The 22,923-nt window shown below is 39.9% G+C and overlaps 1 protein-coding gene across 1 annotated transcript in view; it reads right to left on the reverse strand.

Moving 5' to 3' along the window:
- Unc13c (unc-13 homolog C) overlaps positions 1–22,923 on the reverse strand; it is a 415,893-nt gene that overhangs the window by 314,832 nt on the left and 78,138 nt on the right. The window contains exon 2 of the mRNA XM_055598476.1: positions 124–146. Coding sequence (XP_055454451.1) covers positions 124–146 — 23 coding nt within the window. The remainder of the gene's footprint in view (positions 1–123; positions 147–22,923) is intronic.

Raw genomic sequence — 22,923 nt, forward strand, 5'->3', positions numbered from 1 at the left:
GAAGACATGCATTTTTTCCACAACTCAGCAAGAAACCAAAACAAGGCTAACAGGTCACAAACAAACAGGTACAAAAGACAAGATCCGTCGGGAGGGAAAGAAAAAAAAAGTATGATTGAAAACCTTTTCATCCACAGAGCTGCTATCTGGAAGAGAATCGGGAGAAGAAGGAATAAATGTTAGATGGAGCTTTCCAGAAACTATTGAACACTCACATGAACAGACTCATTAGAACTAATAAATACTATAAAGGAACCATTCAAGGCTGAACCCCAAGGGACTGAGAGATCATTGAGTCTCATAATGTAAATAGCTAGAATTCTGACAGAGTGCTTGAGAAGCATCAACAGTGAATTCTAGATTTAAAGGAAGGAAATGCGTCTCACAAAGAAGACAGCTGAGGAACCAGAGATCCTGGGGTCCAGTCGAGACTCTGCCAACCACTGCATGCCTTGGACTAGCTACCCAACTCTCCTAGGGTCTAAACCCAGCTCTGACTGAGGTCGCACGTGCTAATTGTTCACAACATTGTTGAGAGAATTAATCCCAGTGAACTTCAAGCTATATACTAGTAGTTCTATTACCGTATAATGACCGTCGAGGGAAATTTTACCAAAGATTATTCATCCGCGGTTTCTCACTCAGTGAAACTTGGGTTGACTTAAGAAGAGCTCACCTTACAACTAGCAAGAGTGGCTTCTGCGACCCTTAAATTACTTCAGATCTCACAGCTTATATGTGGCAGAGGGAGGCTCAGATCCAGGGTCTCTGGTCTTCCCTGTGGTGCTTTGGAGACTCAGAGTTCTAGGTGAACCACAGAAAGCAGTAAAGCTGGTGGCTCCACAGCCTTCCAATGCAGTCTGGGATAAATCAGGGCCCAGTATATTTCACATCACTTGACCAGGGACCAAGTAGATGGGTGAGATAGTGCTATGAACACTCCTGGGTGTTTGTTTTGTTGCTGTGTTCACAGTCCGGTCTGAATCTGCCCAGATGATAAGGATATGGTCACCTGTGCCTCACATAAGAATATGGCTCTTAAATGTATATGCTTTTGGTTATAGAATAAAGCTGGAGGGGTGTCTCGACAGAAACTGGCAGGGTGCTAGAGCTGGGGTGACCTTGAAGTTCAGTCCACCCACCATTTTTAGGCACAAATGAGACTCAGTAAGATAATGTTACCAAAGTCACACAACTTAACAACCATCTTCCCTGCTGATAGTCTGAAATATGTCCATTCTTTGACTCATTAACTATGGCTTGATTACTGTAACTATATCATTCATGTACATTTTAAAGTATCTCAGGATTGCCATTAAATATAAGGTAAAATTGAATATTTTTGATAAGTAATAAAATATAAAGCTTATTTGTGGCATAAATGTATTTAGATACCACATAAAACATAGCAAATTATTACATATTATTTTAAAAGAGTAACATATCCCACCCAAAATAATTTTAATCGCACAGATGACTCAAAATTATGGAATGACTAATACAATGTGACATATCAATAGGTCACATGTCCATTAGTCAGACAATTTTCGCAGAACTTTAATAAGAATGAAAGGTTATTTGCTAAGAAGTTTCTAATTCTTAGAAACCACTTTAAAATAGGATTGGACTGTGTCTTGCTAAAGTTTAATGCTGCTAAAATCACTTATTTATGGTAGAAATACTAGCCTATCTCCATCAGCAAGCATAAAACAAAAGTCCCTGCTATCATTTTAGTTTATCTCTAGATGTTCTGGCCACTAGATATTGAAATATGTAAATAAATAGTATAAATATTAGAAGTCAAGGTGCAAAAGTGTTTTTTCTTTTCTTTTCTTTTTTTTTTTTTTTAGAAATTATAATTTGATAGCCAGGAAACAAAACAAAACAGAATCACTAGGAAATTGTGAGAATTAAAAATATAGCAAAGAAATCAGCTATTCAGTAAATACATAAAGAAAATAAAGTCATTACCTACATAATTGCATGACAAGATCAGATTTAAATATTTGATGTTTTGAATAATAATTTATATTACATGCTCTCCATTGATATCTGTCATGTCAACCATCCAATTGATGAGCCACTTTCCAAGGTCGTCACTAACCACACAGTTGTTAAATCTGGTCCATTCGTTGTTCATTTCATTCATTTGTTAGTTCAACACTTGTTTACCATCCATGGACCCTTTCTGGTCGTTCTGATGCCTTTCTTATCTTTCTATTACATCACCCCCTGAAACATTTCCAACATGCAGATCTGATCAGTTCCCCCCACTTTTCACAACCCGCCAGTGACACTCCCTGTGACAGTTTCATCCCAGCTTGCTGCAGCTTCCTGACTCATTTGTCTTCCACGAGCTAATCCTCAGCCATGCGTAAAGCACACGAGCCCCATTCCATGCCATGGCCTTTGAAACCTTTGCCTTGACGTGCGCCCCCCTCCTTCCTCAAATCTCCACTCTACCCCCTCATCTAGGTAACAGCCTGGTGCCCTTCCAAACCTGCCTGAAGTAAATGCCATGCTCTGGAAATTTTTCATTCACCCAGGGTAAAATTACATCTATTTGTGGGCCTTCTGACAGGTATTCTGGGAACCAAACTCAGGGTCCCTCTGTAAGAGCAACTGCTATTAAAGGCTGGACCGTCTCTCGTCTCCTTGTTTGACTTTTAAAAAGGGAAACTTGGGTGATCTATAAAAAATATTAAAAATGCTTCAAACCTGAAATGGTATGATCCTGGAAAAATAATAGGTGAAAAAATGAGTGAGACATAAGCTAATATAAGCTAATATGGAAGAATTAATGACTAGGAAAGGGCTCATTTTCATAAAAAGAACCATGAACAGGTGACAACGTTCAAAAATACACTTTGCATCAATAATATTCATTTTATCTTCATACATATTTTACAAAATTCATGTGCATTACAGAATTAAATAGGAAACAATTGAAGGAAGAAAATTAAATGCAAAGGAAAATTGGATATTAAAAATTGAGATAAAGACAGTTCACAAATTAAATCGCAACAATGGTACTTAAGTGTGAAAATTATCTGATTTATTAAAACTATGCCTAATGATGATTACAAATTAACATGAAATAGAATAAAGATTAATTTTAATGGTATTAAAATTAATTTCCAAGGATATTGAGAATGTCATCAATCAGACAGTAGTGTGCATAACTGATGAGAATGAAAATTATAATAAAAGCGTGATTAACTTTTGGTCAACCTGTTAGTGATGCACTGACAGACTATTCGAGTTTGGGACATTGACAATAAGAAAATCTTTTTTTGTGGATGAACTGGTTTGTCCAGATGCTTCTGTGAAGTTCTGAGCAGAGATGTTGGGGGTGTGGCCAGTTGTGGAAACTGGGTAATTTCAGGAATAATTAACCAAGGTACAAAAGGGTTCTACTCTTATTCTTATAAAAGAGAATCATGTGGGGACCCAGACAAAGACACACACGTGTGCACGCACACACACACAGACCAAGCATTGTGAAAACAAGTGCAGAGTCATCCTTACATATCTCAAGCAGCTACTAAGCCTCTGAGAGGCAGAGGGTCCTCTGCTAGCATCTGCAAAGGATGCAGGTCCTGCCAGCATCCTGACCTCAGGTGGACAGCCTTCAGAGCTCTGGGAAAACCAATGTGAGAAATTTCAGACCATTTTGTTTGTGGTACTATGGGATGACAGACCTTGAAGAGTCACACATTTTTAAATACCAAAACACAATTATTATGTAGGGATGAAGTAATCACCTATTACAACAAAAAATAGGGAAAACACACATAATGGAGTATCAAGCTGTGGGCTGAAAATTTTGTTCTATGACATAGATGAAAATCTGACCATTAATATCACTGCATTTAAATAGTATATGGTAGGGGATGTTAATGGCATATAAAACAAAACCAACAGAGTAAGTCATGCTGGCAAAGTAATATTATATTAAAGTACTATGGTAAAGAGAAGGTTAGAGACAGAGGGGCTTCAAAGAGACATTGCTAGAAGATTAACAATTAAATAGGATAGAATATGTTTTCTGTTATTTTGTACCTTCTATTAATTTGGTAATGACAATGCTGTAAACTGTGAAGTGACATAATATTCCACCCAAGGGAATGGAATGCATACTCTCCTTGAGCATACATAGGATGCTTTCTGACAAATTATATGTTGGGTCACAAAACAAATGTCAGTAAATTTAAAGATTGAAGTTTTGACCACAATTCATAGAATCATAAATCAGTGACAGGAAGGATTTTAGAGTTTTTACAAATAGATGGAAATTAAATGATACATCCCTGAACAACTAGTAGGTAGGTCAATGAATAAATCAGACAGGAAAATTTAAACCTTCTCAAGCCAAGAAAAGTAGATACCATACACAAATACACACAGGATGCTGAGAAAACTCTAAAATCATTTACAGGGATAAATGATTATGTTAAGAAAAAATATCTGCGATGGTCTAATTTTATATTTCAAAGAAGCAGAAACAAAAATAATTCCATAGTTATTAGAAATAAGTATTAATACTGAAAGACAGAGCAGAAAAAATGAATCAGAGACTAGAAAGAAAATATAAAATGTACATAAAACCAATAGCTGTATTTTTGAAAATTTGAACAAAATTGACAAAACAGAAGCACAAATTGTAACAGCAAAATTATGAAGAAGACAAAGATCTGTAAGCCTTCAGAAAAACATAACAGCTCTCTGACACCAGGTCACAAGGCATCTATATGGATAAAATACATGATATTTTATTTATAGTGATTATAGAAATATAAGATTTAATAAAAATGCAGACAAACATTTTAATGATGGCAATGCAATATGAACAAGAAATCAGCCAAGAGAGACTTCTGAAAAGGAACCACACAGAAACTTAGAAACAAAGTGTTCAGTAAGTCATGTGTGTGTGTGTGTGTGTGTGTGTGTAGTGGATTAGATGAAGAGAAAATAATTCAATTTGAAGCAACCTCTCTAAAAACACAAGTAGACAGAACAAAAAGCTGAAGGAAGACATGAAGAAGAGAATATTCAAGAGCTCTGAGACATGACCAAATGTACAAATATCTACTTTTTGACGACCTAAAAAGAAGAAAAAAATGTTGAAGAAGTATAACGTTACTTCATGTAATAAAACGATGGCAGAGATTTCCCCTGATCTCAGGGAATGTATGGGTATCCATGCACAAGAGGCCATTAGGACCCTATAGATACTTGGCTAGAAAAGGTATCCACAATGGCACCTTACAGTCAAACTGTCAGAGGCTGAGGAGAAAGAAAGACTTCTAAACTGTACATGAGAAAGCCTCCAAGCTCCCTTTCAGGGAATCTGCACTAGACTGCCATGTGTTTGCCATTGGAAGAGAATGGAATGAAAGATCACCGATTCCTGAGCAGAACTAACTACAACCAAAGGATGCTACATGGAGCACGAACATCCTCCAAACATGACGCACACACGAGGGTCTGTGAGATGAGTGGTTGCAAGGGGGATTTATGACCTCCTCACTTTTAGATAACTAGTCCAGGGATGAATGGATAACGTATGTATGTATTCAAAAGCATCAAAACCAGGTTGGATAAAGAGAAGAGAGGGTACCTGAACTTGAAGAGAGCTCCCTGGAAACACGAGTAGACAAAATAAAATGCTGAAGAAAGACATGAAGAAGAGAATATCTAAGAGCTTTGAGACATGACCAATTCATGAATAAAGTAGGGTACAAGATCAGCATACAAAATTCATTGCTTTTTTTTTTTTAACATCTAGATTGTGATAACTAGAGATTTGCTGAGAAACCATGGGAGTCTTTCTGTTTATACTAATACTAAAGTGTAATACATTAAATAATAATTATAACAAATGAAACCCAAAGAACATTCATCACCAGGATAGAAGAAAACATCTAAAAGTGGAAGAGCTCCCATGTTCAGGGACTGAAAGAATTATAATTGAATGTAATGTATAATGTCCATACTACCCAATGTGATCTGCAGATTCAATGCACCAATCTAATTTCTACTAAAATGTCACTCATAATCTTCACACAACTAGAACAAAGAGAAGGCACAGAGAACTTGAAATAGCCAAGCCAATTTTGACAAAGAAGGTTAAAGCTGGACGCCTACTTGATTTCAAATCATGGGGGCCAAAACATGACAACTAAATAGAAGAGAGGGGCCAGGAACAGACCTGTCCTTCTATAGCAGACTGACTCCCAAACAAAGGGCTAAGAACATAAGAACATACATTCCGGGACGGACTGACAGCCTCTACAATAAATGTTCCTGGGAAACACAGGCTCCGAGGATTAGTAACACTGAACTTGATTCCTCTCTTTCCTATATAAGGCTCAGGATTCATCAGAAGCCTAAATAAAAGTCAAAAATTGAAACCACAGTAAGACACCATGAAAGAAACACTTCAAGGTGTTTGTACGAGTAAGGATTTTCTGGTAGGACCCCAGAAGCACAGGCAATAAAAATAATAGATTAAAAAAAAAAAACAAAATGAAGTTTCCGTTGGTAATTTCCCTATACAAATAGAAAGCCCAAAGCAAATCAAAGCCATAGTAATAAACTAAAATTTTTAACGTTTTCTTTAATGTGATAAAAATATATTATTAGAACCCTACATGAATTATTACACTTTAATAGAATTGTGCATAACTTACTACACTTTAAATCATGAACAATACAACTATTCATGGTATAATTTCTGAAATGCAAAGGTTGAATGTGTTCTAAAGTCTTACTAAAGTAGTAAGAGGAGGGAAAACCAACAGAGAGATGATTTTCCAAATCACCTAGTTTTGCTTACAGACTTGTGAGATTTAATACTATGGCTAAATAATACTGTCTGTGCGAGAAGTCCAAAATAACTGCTAAGCTATTAAAATGATCAATAGTATCAATTACAGTGATTTTTGTGAGATCAACATGGGAAGCTCCATATTAGATCTATGTTTTAGTCACAATTATCATTAAACAGCTGCTGTGTTTGTGTGTGTGTGTGTGTGGTATGCGTGTGTGTGGTGTCTGCATGTGAAGGGGGGGAAGATATGGAGGCTGTAGGTTGACAAAGGGCATCTTCTATCACTCTCCACCATGTTTTCGTTTAGAGATTTTTTTTTAAAGTATTTTATGTCTGTCTATGAGTTCTCTGCCTGCATGTATGTGTTCAGTACCCACAGAGGCCAGGAGAGGTTAGTGGGTCAAGCTGGAGCCTGACACAGTTGTGAGCTGCCGTGAGGGTGCTGGGAACTGGATCTAGATCTTTGAAGGGCAGCCAGTGCTCTTAACCTCCAAGCCATCCCTTGAGTCCCCACCCGCTTTATTCCTTGAGACAGGGTCTCTCACTGATCCTGAAGCTTATCAATCTGGTTGGACTGGCTGGCCAGTGAACTCCACCAATCCTCCTGCCCTTCTCTCCACTGTTAGGATGACAGTTACGCGTTATCATTCTGAGCTTCTCTGTGGGGGCTGGGAATCCAAACTTAGGTCCCCATGTGTGGGTGGCAAACCTTTCCCCCACTGAGCACGTTCCCACTCTATCACTAGATTCTTAATCATTTGATTAGGAAAAGCAACAGGAAAAAACATCTACTCATAAAAACAGCAGAATAAAAACCTACTGAAATTAGTGAAAAAATATAAAGCTTTTGTGGATAGCATTAAAGTAATCTAGGCATGAATTAAAATGTTATTTTAAAGGTAAGGATTCTCAATATTCAAATAAAAGCCTCCTCAACTTAATAGTTATAAAAGAGAGTAGTAATCCGTAGTATTTTTCAGACTTTCATAGAGACATTTGAAAGAACACCGCTGCTTTTATCAAACGGTGAGGAATTAAAAAGTCAGGATAATTGGAACAGTAGATAATCATCACTGAGAAGTTTGAGATGAACTGAGCCTGAGCCTCTTACAGACTGTTTATCACAGACAGGTTTAACAGCATACATGCGTGGAGAAAACGTGGTAAGGTTGATGTGACCACCCCTTCACATGGAAAGGGTTAAAAATTAGATTTTGTTCTCAAAGCATGCACATAAAAACATCTGTGGTGCATCAATTATAAACATGAGTAAAACTTAAAAAAAAAAGTATGCGTGTGTGCGTGTATGCATGTCCATGGGTGTAGACCCAGAGATGGAAATAAGGTGTCACCTTCAGTGACTCACAGTGTTTAAGACAGGAACTCCCACCAAACCCAAAGCTTACTGATTAGGTAGGCTTGCAGACCAGAGGGCTCCAGGGACCTCCTGTTTCTGCCTCCCCAGTGCTGGGGTTACAGATGCATGCCAACATGCCTGGCATTTTTCGTGTGTTCTGGAAATCTGGTCTTAGAGCCTCCTGCCTGCAGAGCAAGCGCTTAATCCACTAGCCATCTCCCCAGCTACAAAACCTTAAAAACGTATATATATAAGTATAATAAGGTAAGAAACTCAGATGAAACAAGAGGAAAGCTTAAGTGGAAAGAGTGAAAATCCTGTCATGTCAAACATGAAATATTTGTACAAGAAGGATGAAAAAGCAGAACCCGGCACGGCCCATGTAACATTGGGGGGGGGGGGGGGGATTGCTAATAATGGTTCCTGGAGCAAGCCATCAGGCACCTGAGAGCATTTCTGAACTAACTCCTGAGGGGAAATCTGAAAAAACAAGAAACTTAGAAAGATTCACAAACTCTTCAGCTATGATGAGTGTTCCAGTCGACATAATTCATGTTCTTTCATAATTTCCAAAATGAAAACAATCCAACATCCTAGACTACAGCGCCGCTATGGGGGGGGGGGGCACCTCCATGAAATATGCTAAGCCGTGAAAAGTCATACAAATACAAAGCTCTGGAGGGCAAAACAGAAATTTCTGCAAGATTAAGAATCACTACCCTTTAGACCAACAATTCTGTCTCCAGGTGTGTGGCCCAAAGAAACTCGTGCTCATGAATATAGAATGATGTTCAGCCAATGAAGCAACAGCTTAGCAGGTAAAATATTTACCACTCTTTCAGAGGACCAGACTTTAATCCCAAGAACCCACATCAAGTGGCTTGTAACTGACTGTAACTCCAGCTCCAGGGGATCCCGGCTCGATTCTGGCCTCCCCAGGCACCACACCCTTGTAAACACACACACACACACACACACACACACACACACACACACACACGCATGCACGCATGCACACATGCATGCATACATGGTTTAAAATGAAAATTTTAAAACTAAATCTTCAGAAAGACAGTTACTACATCACTTGTGATTGCAAAAACGTATGAAATGTCATTAATGCCCTTTAATGCAACAATGGATAGATCTCCTTATCTTCCACTTAAGGAATAAGGAAACATTTGACTGATAGAGAAAAATGTCAACAGCCTCTGAAACCACAACAATGGATGAAAAAGTGACTTAGAGAATTACCAATACAACATTGCTCAGATTAAAAATTTAGGGCTCCATGTCTCTATTCCCAGAGCACTCATAAATGGTGAAATTAGGACAACTGATCCAAAGTGGTACACATGCAACTTCTATGAAAGACTGCACCAGGAAAGGAAGGGCCTGGGTCTAGTGAGGCAGATAAGCAGACTGCAGCTCTCCCCCCCCCACACCCAGTGTTTTCTCCTAACTAGACCTATTTATGAAAAGAAGTTACATCTGCTCAAGAGTCGGGCTCTGGGGTTTCCTGTCTATCCTCAAGGCTGGCCTGGTCAGGGAAGGTAGGAACGGAGCACTCATTTTCAGTGTTTTCACAACCATGTGTTGGGCTGAGCTGTCTGGTGGTGAGGAGATTCTGGGGGAAGTGGGGAAGCTTGATGGTTCTTGCTGAGCAGATGGTAGGACCTTCTAGACTATACTACTGGTCTGCTGAGAGGTACCTTTTCCAGGACTCAAAAGTACACATACATACATACAAACATACACACACATACATACATGCATGCACACATGTAATTACTATAAATTGCTTTCAAAACTATACACACTTTAAGACTAGTCGTGGCCTAGAGTAAACCACAGCTTGCCTGTGAACACTGTGGAGATTTTCCCTGGACCTAACTAGCTTCAAGTATCCACTTACTTACATGCCCACAGTCTGTTTTTTTTCGGTAACAATTTACCCATTTGCCTGCACTATTCCCCTAAATGACTGATAAAACATAGGAATTTATCCCCTCTTGCCCCTTATCCCTGCAGTAAGCTCAGGGCCTGGGACATAGCAAACACAAGTGTATTTGCATCCTCTTCTTGCTTACGGACACAACGTTTGGAGTCTCCATGTGTAATGATCACATTTTTTTTTGCATACTTTTGTAACGATTCCTTCATATTTTGATTCCACTCACTGCTGAGCTCAAGGTGACATATCAAGTCAAGAATCTCAAGAGGATTTTCATTTTGATATGGACGTTTGAGGAAAAGAAAACCAAATTTGACTCTGTCACTGCCTACCCGCCCCATGTATATCCAGGGCTGGCCCCGAGCAGAGAGATATGGTTTGAAAGAAGCAATTTCTGAATCACTAAGTCTTTGTCTTTCTGATAGAAAGAGGAATTTGAAGGTAGATTTTACTCTATAGGCTCCACTCCATCCCTGTGACCCTGTTTTTAGGGCAACGGATTTCTACCAGAGTGGCTTCGCTGGAAGAAAATGACATGGTGATGGCAGCTCTCTCCATCACCGCAGCCTGGCCACAATCTCTGGAGCAAAAGGGCTGTCAAACCTCTGTAAATAAAATTAAAAAAAAATGTTTGAAAAAAAGGGAGAGTCAGTGTCGGGAACGCATGTGAGGGCCAGCTACAGAGCTCAGAAGAGGATGTCGAATCCCTGGAGCTGGAGTTAGAGGTGCTTAGGAACTGCCTGATGTGAGTGCTTGAAACCAACCTAGGTCCTCTGCACGAGCAGCAGACCACTGCTTAACCACTCTTAGCCCTCAAAGATATTTTTTAAATGCCACCCGTGAACAGCTGGAATTCTTGCTTTCACTTGTATCGGGGAGCAGTATCTCCTTTCATCGTTCACCAGGCACAACAGAGCAAAACACTCCTTTCTTCCCCGGAAAGATGTCTTTCCAACTTCCCATTTGCCAAAATCTCCTCATCTTGGGATGACTGACACCCTTTCTCATCGATGACCTATGTGTTATGGAAAAGTATTGATCCAAATAACATGGAAGCGTTCGGCGACCACTTGCTAGAAACATGTTAGTTCCTGGCAGTAAGTCACTGAGAAATTGTATTGCCCAGGGTTTTTTTTTCCAGCTGTACCGTGGAGGCATGAGAGGGTGAGGCAGGGCTGGCTGTGAGGCTGTTGGCCTCTACCACGTCTTTCTGGGTTTCTGCATAACACTGACAAAAATAGTATCAATCTTAAAAAGAATATAACCATTGGCTTTAGGTACGAAGACGAAGTTAGTTATTTGGATAGAAAGATATCACGGCTCTTCAACATTTAACTCATTTAATGTTTATGGAATTTCCACAACCGTGGGAAGCTTTAGTAGATTTGTGGGGGTTAGTCATTTCTGTCATCCACCACTTTCAACCATATGAACAGGACGATATGCCTCCCAGTATCGAGACAGAAACGAGAGAATATGTTCGATTTGTCAACAGGGCTGTTCTTGCGTCAGTTCAGAGCAAGGAGAAGGTAGAATTTGCTTTTTCAAAAATGTTTGCATTGCACCTTAGAAGAAAAAGACTCAAGAAAAAGAAAAAGAAAAAGATTCTGAATCTCTGAATCTTTTTCTGCCTGGGCAGAGATGATGCTCAGACCCTTTGACTGCCTTCCGGCTGTGCTCATTGGAGAACTGGATCACGTGGACGACCCTCCGGAAAGCTATCATTTAGGCGTCTGCCCTGGGACGAGGAAGGACCAAGACCTATATCCTTTCTGCTTTGGTCAGCTTGCTGATGGGGTGTGTGTGTGTGTGTGTGTGTGTGTGTGTGCGCGCGCGCGCGCGCGCGCTCAGTGGGGACACCATGGGAGGGATTTTATTGGACCCCTAAGCTGGTGAAGAAGAAAAACCAGACAACTTTTATTCCTACTGCTTGTTCTGGTTTGATGATCTGGAAAACTAATAACCATTAATTGTTACAAAAGGCACCACAGCTAGAGCAATAACGCCCACAGAGCATAAGATACATTTTTCTTATGGAGCGGAAACCTCTTTTTAATCAATTTGAAAGCAACTACCAGAAAAAGCATTGTTTGTCACCCCTATAATATTTCCATGATAAGTATTCTAGACACAGACAGAACTCTCACTTCCCCATTTATGCACCAAAGACAAAACTCGATTTTATATTCATATCCCATTCCATACCAGGAATTCCATCATACTATTTTTTTTAAATCTGGTGTAGCATCTTTGAAAATAGTCTGTCCCCTAAAGTATTTCTTACATGAGGCAAGAAATTGTCTATTAAACATACCAGTAATTGTACCTTATATGGTATTTTGTTTTCTAAAATATTTTAAAATGTGTTTATTTGGTGAGGAGGCTGGCACATATGTGCCCTTGTTCGTGAATACAGGTCAGAGGACAACTTGGAGTCTGTTTTTTCTCTCACCAAGATGGTCCTGGGGATAGGACCAAGGTCATCGGGCTTGGCAGGAGGATGGCAGCCCTGGGGATGACATTTTAATCCCTCTCCTTCAGTGAAGATGAGTTTGAAAGGGGAAAGGGTTTTGAAAGTCTATTCTAGAGGGTTAGAGATCCACGTGTGTTAAATCCCATCCTACAGCTCACAATCCACCCTTTTTCCTAGTGATCTTCTCTCTCATTAAGTATCACTTAACATATAGTTTATGAGAGGTATATTATTCAGAATGAAGGATGTATTTACATTTTTAAAAACACAGTTTGGGGAGTCTAAGAAGATGGCTTAGTTGGTGACGTGTTAGCCACCCAGCATAGGACCCCACTAGATCCCCACTGCCCAGCTGCTGGATGGACAGAGACAGGGGCACCCTGGCACCCTCTGGGAAGCTAGACCAGACGAATTGGTGAGTGCCAGGTTATCTGGGAGGCCCTGTCTCAAAATATAAGATGGAGAACAACTGATGAAGACACCCAGTGTCAACTCTAATCCCCATATTCATGTATACACGTATCTGTATACCTACATACGCTTACGAACCTATACATCTATGACTATGCACACATACATGCCACACCTACATGCGTGATGAGTGTGTCTCAGTGGTGTGTGTGTGTGTGAGAGAGAGAGAGAGAGCTGTAAAAAGGTCAACTATGATTACAGAGCAGTTGCACTGCGTGCTTTACTTTTAGTTTTATAAAACATGAGCTGGAGACCAAGACAACTGCAGACAAAACCATCTGTGATTCTAAGGAAGGAACATCTGTCTGTGCAGGAGGTGCCAGGGATGGGGGAAGTGATGGTGGGTAGGTCTTTCCTCTTGGTGGGTTTGGGATCCAGTATCCCACAGTAGGTCAAAGGGGTGGAAGCATGAATCCAGATTCCAGATTTTTGCTTCATTCACTTTATGGGAAACAACCACCCTGTTGGTATGGTAGCGCACACCTTGAATCCCAGCATCCAGGAGGCCGAGGCAGACACATCGCTGTGTGTTTAAGGTCAGCCTCGTCTACATATTGTGTTCCAGTCCGCCAGGGCTTTGTAGTGAGACCTTGTTTCAGAAAAAGGGAAGAGAAGCAATTCTCTGCGCTGAGGCTATACAGACAAATTACCCTTACATGGAACAGCCAGGGAGAATGCCTTGACTCTGAGTGTCTGAGCCCTTCTGCCCGAGTCTGAGCAGCCTGAGTCTGTGGCCCTCCCACCATCGGTTCCTCATCGTCATTGCTAAATCAACCAATGGCAAGGATTTCATCTGGCTTTTCAGTCTCCCTTCTTTGTCTTCCAAACAACATAACAAGGGTGGAGTAAATAAGCCACATGACAGAACAGGACAAGCCACTTCTTCTCTGGCCCTACAGATAAAGGAGCTTTCTGTAATTTAAGGTTGGAAATTCAAACCTACTACAATACCATGATTTTTAAGGCAGTTATTGTTTTGCTATATTGTGGAGATTTGTGAAGTGTTATTTAGTAAAATACATGTATTTCAGAGTGAAATACCAAGCCATTATACCAGTGGTACCAAGCTATTAACAAGTATCTCCAGATACTTGTTCTCCTTCCACAAAGAAAACAGACATTTCTCGCAAACAAAATAAAAGCCATTTTGTTACTTACTTGAAGTTTTTTCTGTTCCCTTTTCTCCCCATTTTATATACCATGGTCACAGAATTTTTTTTTCCCCTCCAAAGTATTGTTTTGGTATTTTATGTGCCATGATCTCCAAGTCATATAAACCATCCCTGTTTTGCCTCAGCTGAGATCAGCTTCAGGAACATTTAGAACAAATGACTACAGCCCAAATCCTCTCAAAATCCAGCTCTAGCCTTTCACAGGGAATTTTCATTCCAGAGGGTGTTTCTTTTGATATCATTCTAGGATGAAAATAAATGGACCGGGAGGAACGATCTCATTCATTCTCATTTTCCTTAAGTAGATAGCAAAACACCCCAAAGTAAATGGGGGGGGGGGGGGAATGCTGGTTCACATCAAAGCTTGAGCTGACTCAATCTGCCTGCACTGTCATCTATCACACTAATTCCCCTTGAACTAATAGCCGAGTCTCATTCAGAGGGGAAATCATGGCACTAAAGCCAGTCGAGTCGAGTTCCTGCTCTCAGCTGGCTCCTGTGGTTGCACCGTAAATTTTAAAGCTTGTGTCATTCGCTGTGTCTCCTACAGGCTCTGGTTCCTTAAAGGATGTGAAGGGGACTGCCATATTTCTTTTGCACACCACATTCCAATTCGTACTTGGCAAATATTTGTGTCTATTAGCAGCACAAGACGATAATTCAGCTGTGTGAAAACCCAGTTAAGGTACCTACCTCGGGCAGTGTACATGGCTGTGTGAGTGAAGACATTCAAACTAAAAATGTAAGTCTTAAATGTTAAAGGCTTTTCAACAATTACTATTGTTTCTCTTCAAATTACTAGGGATTAAATTTAGGGCTTTACACAGTATAGGGCAGCATTTAACCATTGAACTAAACCCCCTGTTACAGCCTCCCTCCCTCCCCCTTCTGGTCCTTATTTTTCAGCTGTGTTCTACTGGGTTATTAATATATTAATATTTAAAGGATAAGCACAATTATAATATGTATTAAGACTAAAATAAAAGATATTGTTGAAAGTATTAAGGGGCTGGCTCAATCAATGAGAGCACATATTATTCTTGCAAAGAACCTGAATTCAGCTCCCAACACCCATGGTGGGCAGCTCACAATTTATTATAACCCCTTCTACAGGATGTCTGACAACTTTTTCCTGGATTCGGCAAACAACATATTCATGTAGCATAGAGTTACATAATATATACTCAGACATATATATGTATAATAAAAAATAACCTTATAAAGAGCATTAGCCATAATTTCCTTTTAATAACAATTAAATTAGGTTTTGTTAATAAAGCATTTGTCATTTTTCTAATATTGCCTTTCCTGTAACATATTTAATTTCAGCATGGCCAAATAATGCTTATTGCATATTAGCCGTGAAAGAAACTAATCTGAAAAATTTATATTTTCTGGAAGTTAGTCCCACACTAAAGCAGCCCTAGTTACACAGAGCCCAGGGAGGCACACAAGATAAGGGATTCCCACACTGGCTAGTCAGTTTTGAAGTAGATTTTCATCTGAAAATGAAGAAACAAAGCACATTTGCTGTTTTGCCTGACCACAGTGAATTGCCGACCATCCTCTTAGTCTAAACTCATAGTCCAACTACCCTTAATCTACTGGCTGATTTGTTTGGGTCCGTTTAAACTGGGGTTCTGGGATATAAAAAATTACTTTGAGGAGTATGGAATAAAGAAAGGCGTGAGCAAGGAAAGTGATCTGATGGGGAAGACAATAAGAATGACACCAGAAGCATAGAGTAGAGTTAACGTAGGTGAAGAAAGGCAGGGAGAACACTTTCCAGTGAAACCAAAGAACAATGAGAGAATGGAGACAAGTAAGAAATGATGCTTCTACACAACCTCAAACCCACACAAGTACAGCGCAAGGCATTCTAGGCAAACTCATTTCTCAATCACTTGAACAGCCAACTGAAGATATCCTTCCTTGATGTAAATTATTCTAAGTTTTGGAACAGGTAAGTGGTCACTGGGTCATCTTGAGTTCTTGTTTTTATATTTTTCTCATCAAGATGACTTAAGAGTCAGTAATTATCTATCTTTAGAAGAAAATTTTATGTACTCTGATAAGCTCCAACGCTGGAGCCCTCTCTCTACATTATTCCCTGCATCTGTGCACAGAAGCCCCATAGTTCTGGTCACTCTTTCCTACTCTTAAAAAAAGGCAGACACAGCCAATAGGAGAAGCTGTGGTCCTTCACTCATCTGGGGATGAGTCAAGGGACCTAGTAGAACTGTCATACTGACGGTCAGAATTACTGAGGCTCATTATAGTACCAGCCCGAGGATGGTTTTGGCACGTGTGACACAGCAACCAACATTCTCCAAACTCTCAAAAGAAAGGACTTTCCAAACAGTTGAGGCCTCAGTGTCTGAAATAAAGAAAAGCGATCTCTCTTTCTCTATTCACTTTGCTGAATATGTCACTGGTTCTCACCCACTTCAGTAAAAAGCCAGGAAACTATTCCAGTTGTTCTCTTCATTTCTGTTCATTTATTTATTTATTTATTTATTTATTCATTTATTTATTTATTTATTTATATATTTATTTATTTATGTTTAGCTTTTATTTACCATTTAATTAATTAATTAATTAGTTAGTTAATTAAATAATTAATTAATTAATTAATTTACAATTGTCCTATATGCTTCTTGAAGTGGTCTGGTCAAAAACTCCCTGTTTGAACACTGACAATCACAGCCTATGCCTGTTGCCTCAGTCACTGCCAGGAAATCTTGATCGCTGTGGTAGTTTTAATGGAATATCTTGGTTCCCAGTTGGGGAGGGTTAGGTGGCGCAGAACTGCCATAAGAAGAATGCTGTTGGGGTGGGCTTCAGCAGTTAAATCTCATGCCCCTCCCCTCCTATCTGCATTCTACCTGTGGTTCAGGATGGGAGCTCACAGCTCCCTGTTCTGCCGTGCCTGTCACCTGCTGCTATTTTATACTCACCACTATGGACTCCAACCTTCTGGAAGTATAAACTCAGATAAACTCTTGTATAAGTTCTCTTGGTCATGGAGTTTCATCACAGCAACAGAAATGTAGCTGTTAATACAACCTGTTTTTGTGCTTGATTCACCAGGGCTTCAGATATATCATAAGAATACTGTTTAAACACAGTGAATTGAATATATATATTTTTTTCTGTTTTGTGATATACTAAATATGCTAATTTTTAGTATATGTTAAAAGATTAATTAATATACTGATAGTTTCAGTAATACACTAAAAGAGCCTTCAAAAAAAAAAACCCTTCAAAATGAAGGACACAATAGGAAAAAGCCAATAGTGGGTAGTTACCAAAACAAAACAAAGCAAAAAAAAACAAGCAAACTACATTTATTCAAATTACAGGAGCCCTGACAATGGGTCTCCGTGCTGGATACCAGGGGTAAGTATTATGGACCTGAGGAAAAAGAAGGAAAGCAATAGGAAGAGCACCTATTTAAACATACTGTTTGGACTCTCCTGTACCGTTTGCCCCTGTTATGGTTAAGCCGTCCCAGCCTCAGCAAAGAGCCCCAACATTTATTCTCATGAAGAATTAACTTGAGAAGATATGGAAGCAGAACCCATGAGAAAATATAGAAAGTGAGATTGAAAAGCAGTAAAGTTAAATCCCCTGGCCCACTCTGCCTCTAGAACTACAGGGCAGGCATGGTTCTGTGGTCTGAGGTGGGAGGATGGGGCTTTTCTTCTAGACACAGGAAGGAGGCTTGGAGACAAGATAGCCTGATGAATACTTATACACACACATAAATGCATACACAGACACACACACACACACACACACACACACACACGCACACACTGTGCACATATGACCCCCAATTTAGGCTTGCCTAAATTGCCAATTATCAACTTCATCAGATACACAGTGTCTAGAAATCTTCCCAGTGCCCCAGACTTATATATGAACAAGAGACAAAAACTGCAGAATAGTGGGAACCCAGAGCCAATGTGAGAGGTGAACATAACCAAACCGCAAAAGGAGCTGTCAAAAGAAACCAGTCTGGAAAGTCGAATGAAAGTGAACTACAGTTGTAACTTTTTTATGGATTAGCAACTTCATCACCTCAGGAACATGAATGAGACGCTACAAAATGAGTCATAAATGAGAAATAACTCTGGGTTGTTAAATTTTAGTTGCTGACATAAAGCTTTAAAGTTTCGAAAGACGAGAATCAGAAAGATCACTCCCAAGTAAAACAAAGACAAAAATAAACAAATTGAAAATGGTAAATAGAGAGTTGTAGGCCAGCTCTCACAGGCCAACCTCAAATTGTAGACATCCAGGAAAGAGCAGAGAAATGGATAGAGAAAAAAATTACCTAAGAACAGTCAAGAATAATTATTGTTGATATCTAACATGTTTGCTTTTAGGATAAACTGTCACCTGTTTTCATATCCTCAATAAAAGCAATAAAGTTTAATGTTAACTTCATTTTCAGAAAGTTATCAGAGATCAGCACATAGCAAACCATAAAGATTCTCCAGGAAAGGGGCTGGGGAGATGGCTCAGTGGTAAATTGCATGCCATGAAAGCTGAGGACTTGGTTTTGGATTCCCAGCACCACACAGAAGGTAGGCACGGCAGCGCAACCTGGAATTCTAGAGCTGGGAGCCTGGAGACAGGGGTATCCATGGAATTCACCAGGCACACAAGCCTTGCCAAATCAGTGACTTCTAGTTTCAGTGAAATGCCCGTTCTCCAAAAAGATGGTGGGCTACCATGGAGGACACCTGACATCGGCCTCTGGCCTCTGTGTTCACGTGCATGTGCGCATACACTGTAGGCCCACATGTGTGTAAATAGAACCACGCTCATCTGAAACAGAAAAAAAAAAAACACTCCACGAGAGGGGAAAAAAGACATTCAAAAAAATGATCCTCGCGAAGATTTGTTACTAACCTCCAAGAGGCAAATACAACAGACAGAACCTAGGGACTGTAGAGGAACAATGAAGGTCTGAAAGGTTTCCAGTTAATGGCAGGATGAGAAATGGTATGGGGACAGTGACTGTCCAGAGCAATGACCTCTGGGTAACATGTACGATGTGCAGACTCCAAGGACTCTGCAGCGATACCTTAAAGGTCTATGTGCCTGGAAAATAATGAGGGTGTTCTGATAAGTCTAATGGTGCATGTAGGAAATAATTATCAGAGGCACAAAAATTATGGAAGGATAGGAGCAAGGCAATCAATAATACCAGGAAAACACAAGTCCCCAAGGAAGGACATTCACCAAGACCTCTGTTGGGCTTGCGATACAGCTTTGTGTATATCCACAGCAAACATAAGTTAACGAGAACTAGTCTGGTGAAAACTGACGTGTAGAATAGTGGGATACTTGAATGGAGGCAGAAGGCGTTGAAGGCTAAAATTTACTATAAGACTCATGAGCGGGTACAGGTGTGCACTGTCAAGCCTGATGGCCCGAGTCCAAGCCTCAGGACACACAGGTAGAAGTAAAGGATGACTTCTGTGACTTGACAATCATGCCGTGACACATGGACTCACAGCCCCTCCCAAACAAATGTTAAACAATTACTAAAAATTAATATACGGAGCCCACAGAGGCAGCAAAGTGGTTGAGAGCGTTTAGTGCTCTTGGAGAGGACCAAGATCTGCTACCCAGGACCCACATGTTTACATCCGTCTGAAATTCTAGTTCCGGGCCTTCTAACACACTTCCTGACCTCCTCAGGCAAGGTATCCCTGTGGACCACATATATGCAGGCAGCACACCCACATACCTACAAATAAATAATTAAAAATATTATACGAAGGTTGAAAGTGAGAACCAAGGATTGGTAGTTGGAGTACATTGTTTTAGAAAGTATTTGGAGATATATGCATGTGAGGGCAGGTGTCTTCAGAGGCCGGAAGAGCTCATCGGAGCCCCAGAACCTAGAATTGCGGGAGGTGGCTAGCTAGTCTACACATCTGCGTTTCTCCATAACTTACTTCCTGTGGATCTGATTTTCAATCTATTAGTGATTTTTCTCCTTGCCGAGAGAATCCTGCATATATGACAGTTACTTCCAAGGTTTGCTCACGTTATGTGAATCAAGTGTTTTACTTATGATATGTTCTCTGAAGTTGTCTCCCTGGTTGTGACTTACTCAAAATGGAAAATTCACCACAGATTTCCAAAATCTTAAGTCTCTTTGTCTTTCCTTGGAAAAGGTTATGAAAACCTGTGAGTGCCCTTGCCTTTTAAATCTTATCAATAGAATACTTCTCCCACGTAACACCCATGAGCCCTGAAGTCTCAGTTCCCTTGGTCCCTGAAAGGACAGTACATCATCACAAGCTTACCTGCCCATCTCTTCATGTTTCCTGCTGAGTCTGTGCTTGGTGACTAAAGTGTGATTGATTATAACTAGGAAAAGCAAGCATCCACCCCACACCATTCTAGCCTTTCTCTGTGAAGTGGCTGGCTGGACTTGGCTTATTAGAGAAAGGGCAGTTATCAGTTGTTGACCCCTAATCTCGGTGAGATTATTCTGGAGTGGATAGGAAGATTTACAAGTTTCTCTTCTAATTACAATAAAGCATATGAAAGCTCGGTACCACAGAGGGCTGAAAGACTCCACCCAGCAGGGTATTGAAGGAGATGCTGAGACTCATAGCCAAACTTTGGGCAGAGTGCAGGGAATCTTATGAAAGAAGGGGGAAATAGAAAGACCTGGAGTAGACAGGAGCTCCACAAGGAGAACAACAGAACCAAGAAATCTGGGCACAGGGGTCTTTTCTAAGACTGATACTCCAACCAAGGGCCATGCATGGAGATAACCTAGAACCCCTGCACAGATGTAGCCCATGGCAGCTCCATATCCAAATGGATTCCCTAGTAATGGGAACAGGGACATGAACTCTGACATGAACTCAGTGGCTGGCTCTTTGATCACCTCCTCCTGAGGGGTGGCAGCTTTACCAGACCACAGAGGAAGACAATGCAGCTAGTCCTGATGAGACCTGATAGGCTAGGGTCAGATAGAAGGGGAGGAGGACCTCCCCTATCAGTGGACTAGGGGAGGGGCATGAGAGAAGAAGAGGGAGAGAGGGAAGGATTGGGAGAGGATGAGGGAGGGGGTAACAGCTGGGATACAAAGTGAATAAACTGTAATAATTTTTTTAAAAATTAAAAATAAAAATATAATGACAGCTAGTATTTATTAAAAACTGAACTCAGTAGCAGGCAGTGTGGGTAGTGTTTGAATCTGTCTGATTTTCATTATGACTTTGAAATAATCATCTACCTATTACCATCAAGGAAATTGACTTCTCCAGACCCTTTAACTGTCTAGTAGTAAGGCCAGGATTATAACAAAGGTATACTTCATTCCAAAACTTATCTTAAAATTTTCCTGAGCATAAAAGAAAATTTATTTGACTCTATCAGGCCAATACCACTGTTACTTAATAAACAGCCAAATCACTTATAATCAAAACAATTTCTAATCTTCTGCAAAGCTTTGAGAGCAACATCCTGAAATTAACTTTACTAGAAGAATGGGAATTAAAGTTCCATTAAATGCCTACAACTTACCGGATACTGTGCTATTTCAGATTAATTATGTAAACCTTCTAAGCTTTACATTATTATTCTCACTTGCAGATAAGAAAAATCAAAACTCAAATCAGTAAGATTTCTCATCTAGTAATAAGTTGTCAGGTTCAAGTGTGAAGCCAGTATGTGTGAGTGCCAAGTCAGAGATTTTTCAGACTTGTGCAAATGTAACTGTGGCAGAAAGCAAGCTTGGAGGATGCTAAGAAGGAAAGAACCCTGGTGTGTGACCCAGCCGTCCATCAGCAAGAACATTCATAGATGACAATGAAGTCTTTAATGTCTTCGTCATTCCAATTTCCTGATGAAAATGGTGGCTTTTAGTGACCTGATTTCTCAGACCACATCCCAAGTCCTGAATATTTCCACTTTCTAAACAAACAAACAAACAAGCCCTAAATCCAGACTTCATATTGACCTCATTGAGGAGACCAAATTCATGATGTCATGACTCTTACAAAAATTAATGAAAATTAATGAGGTCATCATTTGAGGGAGAATGGGATGGGCTGGAGTGGAAAGGAAGGGTTAAGATTCCACAAAATAAAAATTAAATAAAAAAAGTGGAAGACAGGATGGATGGATGGACGTAGTGCACAAGACACATTTTTGGAAAAATAAAATTTCATCAAGTTTTTTAATTTTCACGAAAGAACAGAGTAGCAGATGTCCAGTGAAGCAATAAAAATAAAAATTTTATTTTATTTTAAATTTTTAAAATTAAACTTTACTTATGTAATAGTTAAACTAATTAAAGTTTTGATTTGGGTCAGAGACAAATGCAGCAAAGAAACAGAAGCAGAGAGAGCTGATTCTGCCCATGTTCTACTTAGAGACAGAGGTCAAAAAGAAGGAGTGGAGAATTAAACAAACCACAGGATGATTATACAGGCACAAACCAAAATAAACAGAAGTGGACTCCTACCTCAAGCATGACTTAATGTTTGTTTTTTTCAGATAAATTAGAGCACCAACTCTTCCAAAATAAGATTCTACATGCTTCAGAAGGTTTAGGGTGTTCCCATGGCCTCAGGATGGGGAAGGTCTTCTTCATAAAGTCCACAGTGATCGCTTATGAAGAGG

Source organism: Psammomys obesus, unplaced genomic scaffold, assembly GCF_907164565.1.
Source record: "Psammomys obesus unplaced genomic scaffold, mPsaObe1.curated_primary_1811, whole genome shotgun sequence".
Lineage (NCBI taxonomy): Eukaryota > Metazoa > Chordata > Mammalia > Rodentia > Muridae > Psammomys > Psammomys obesus.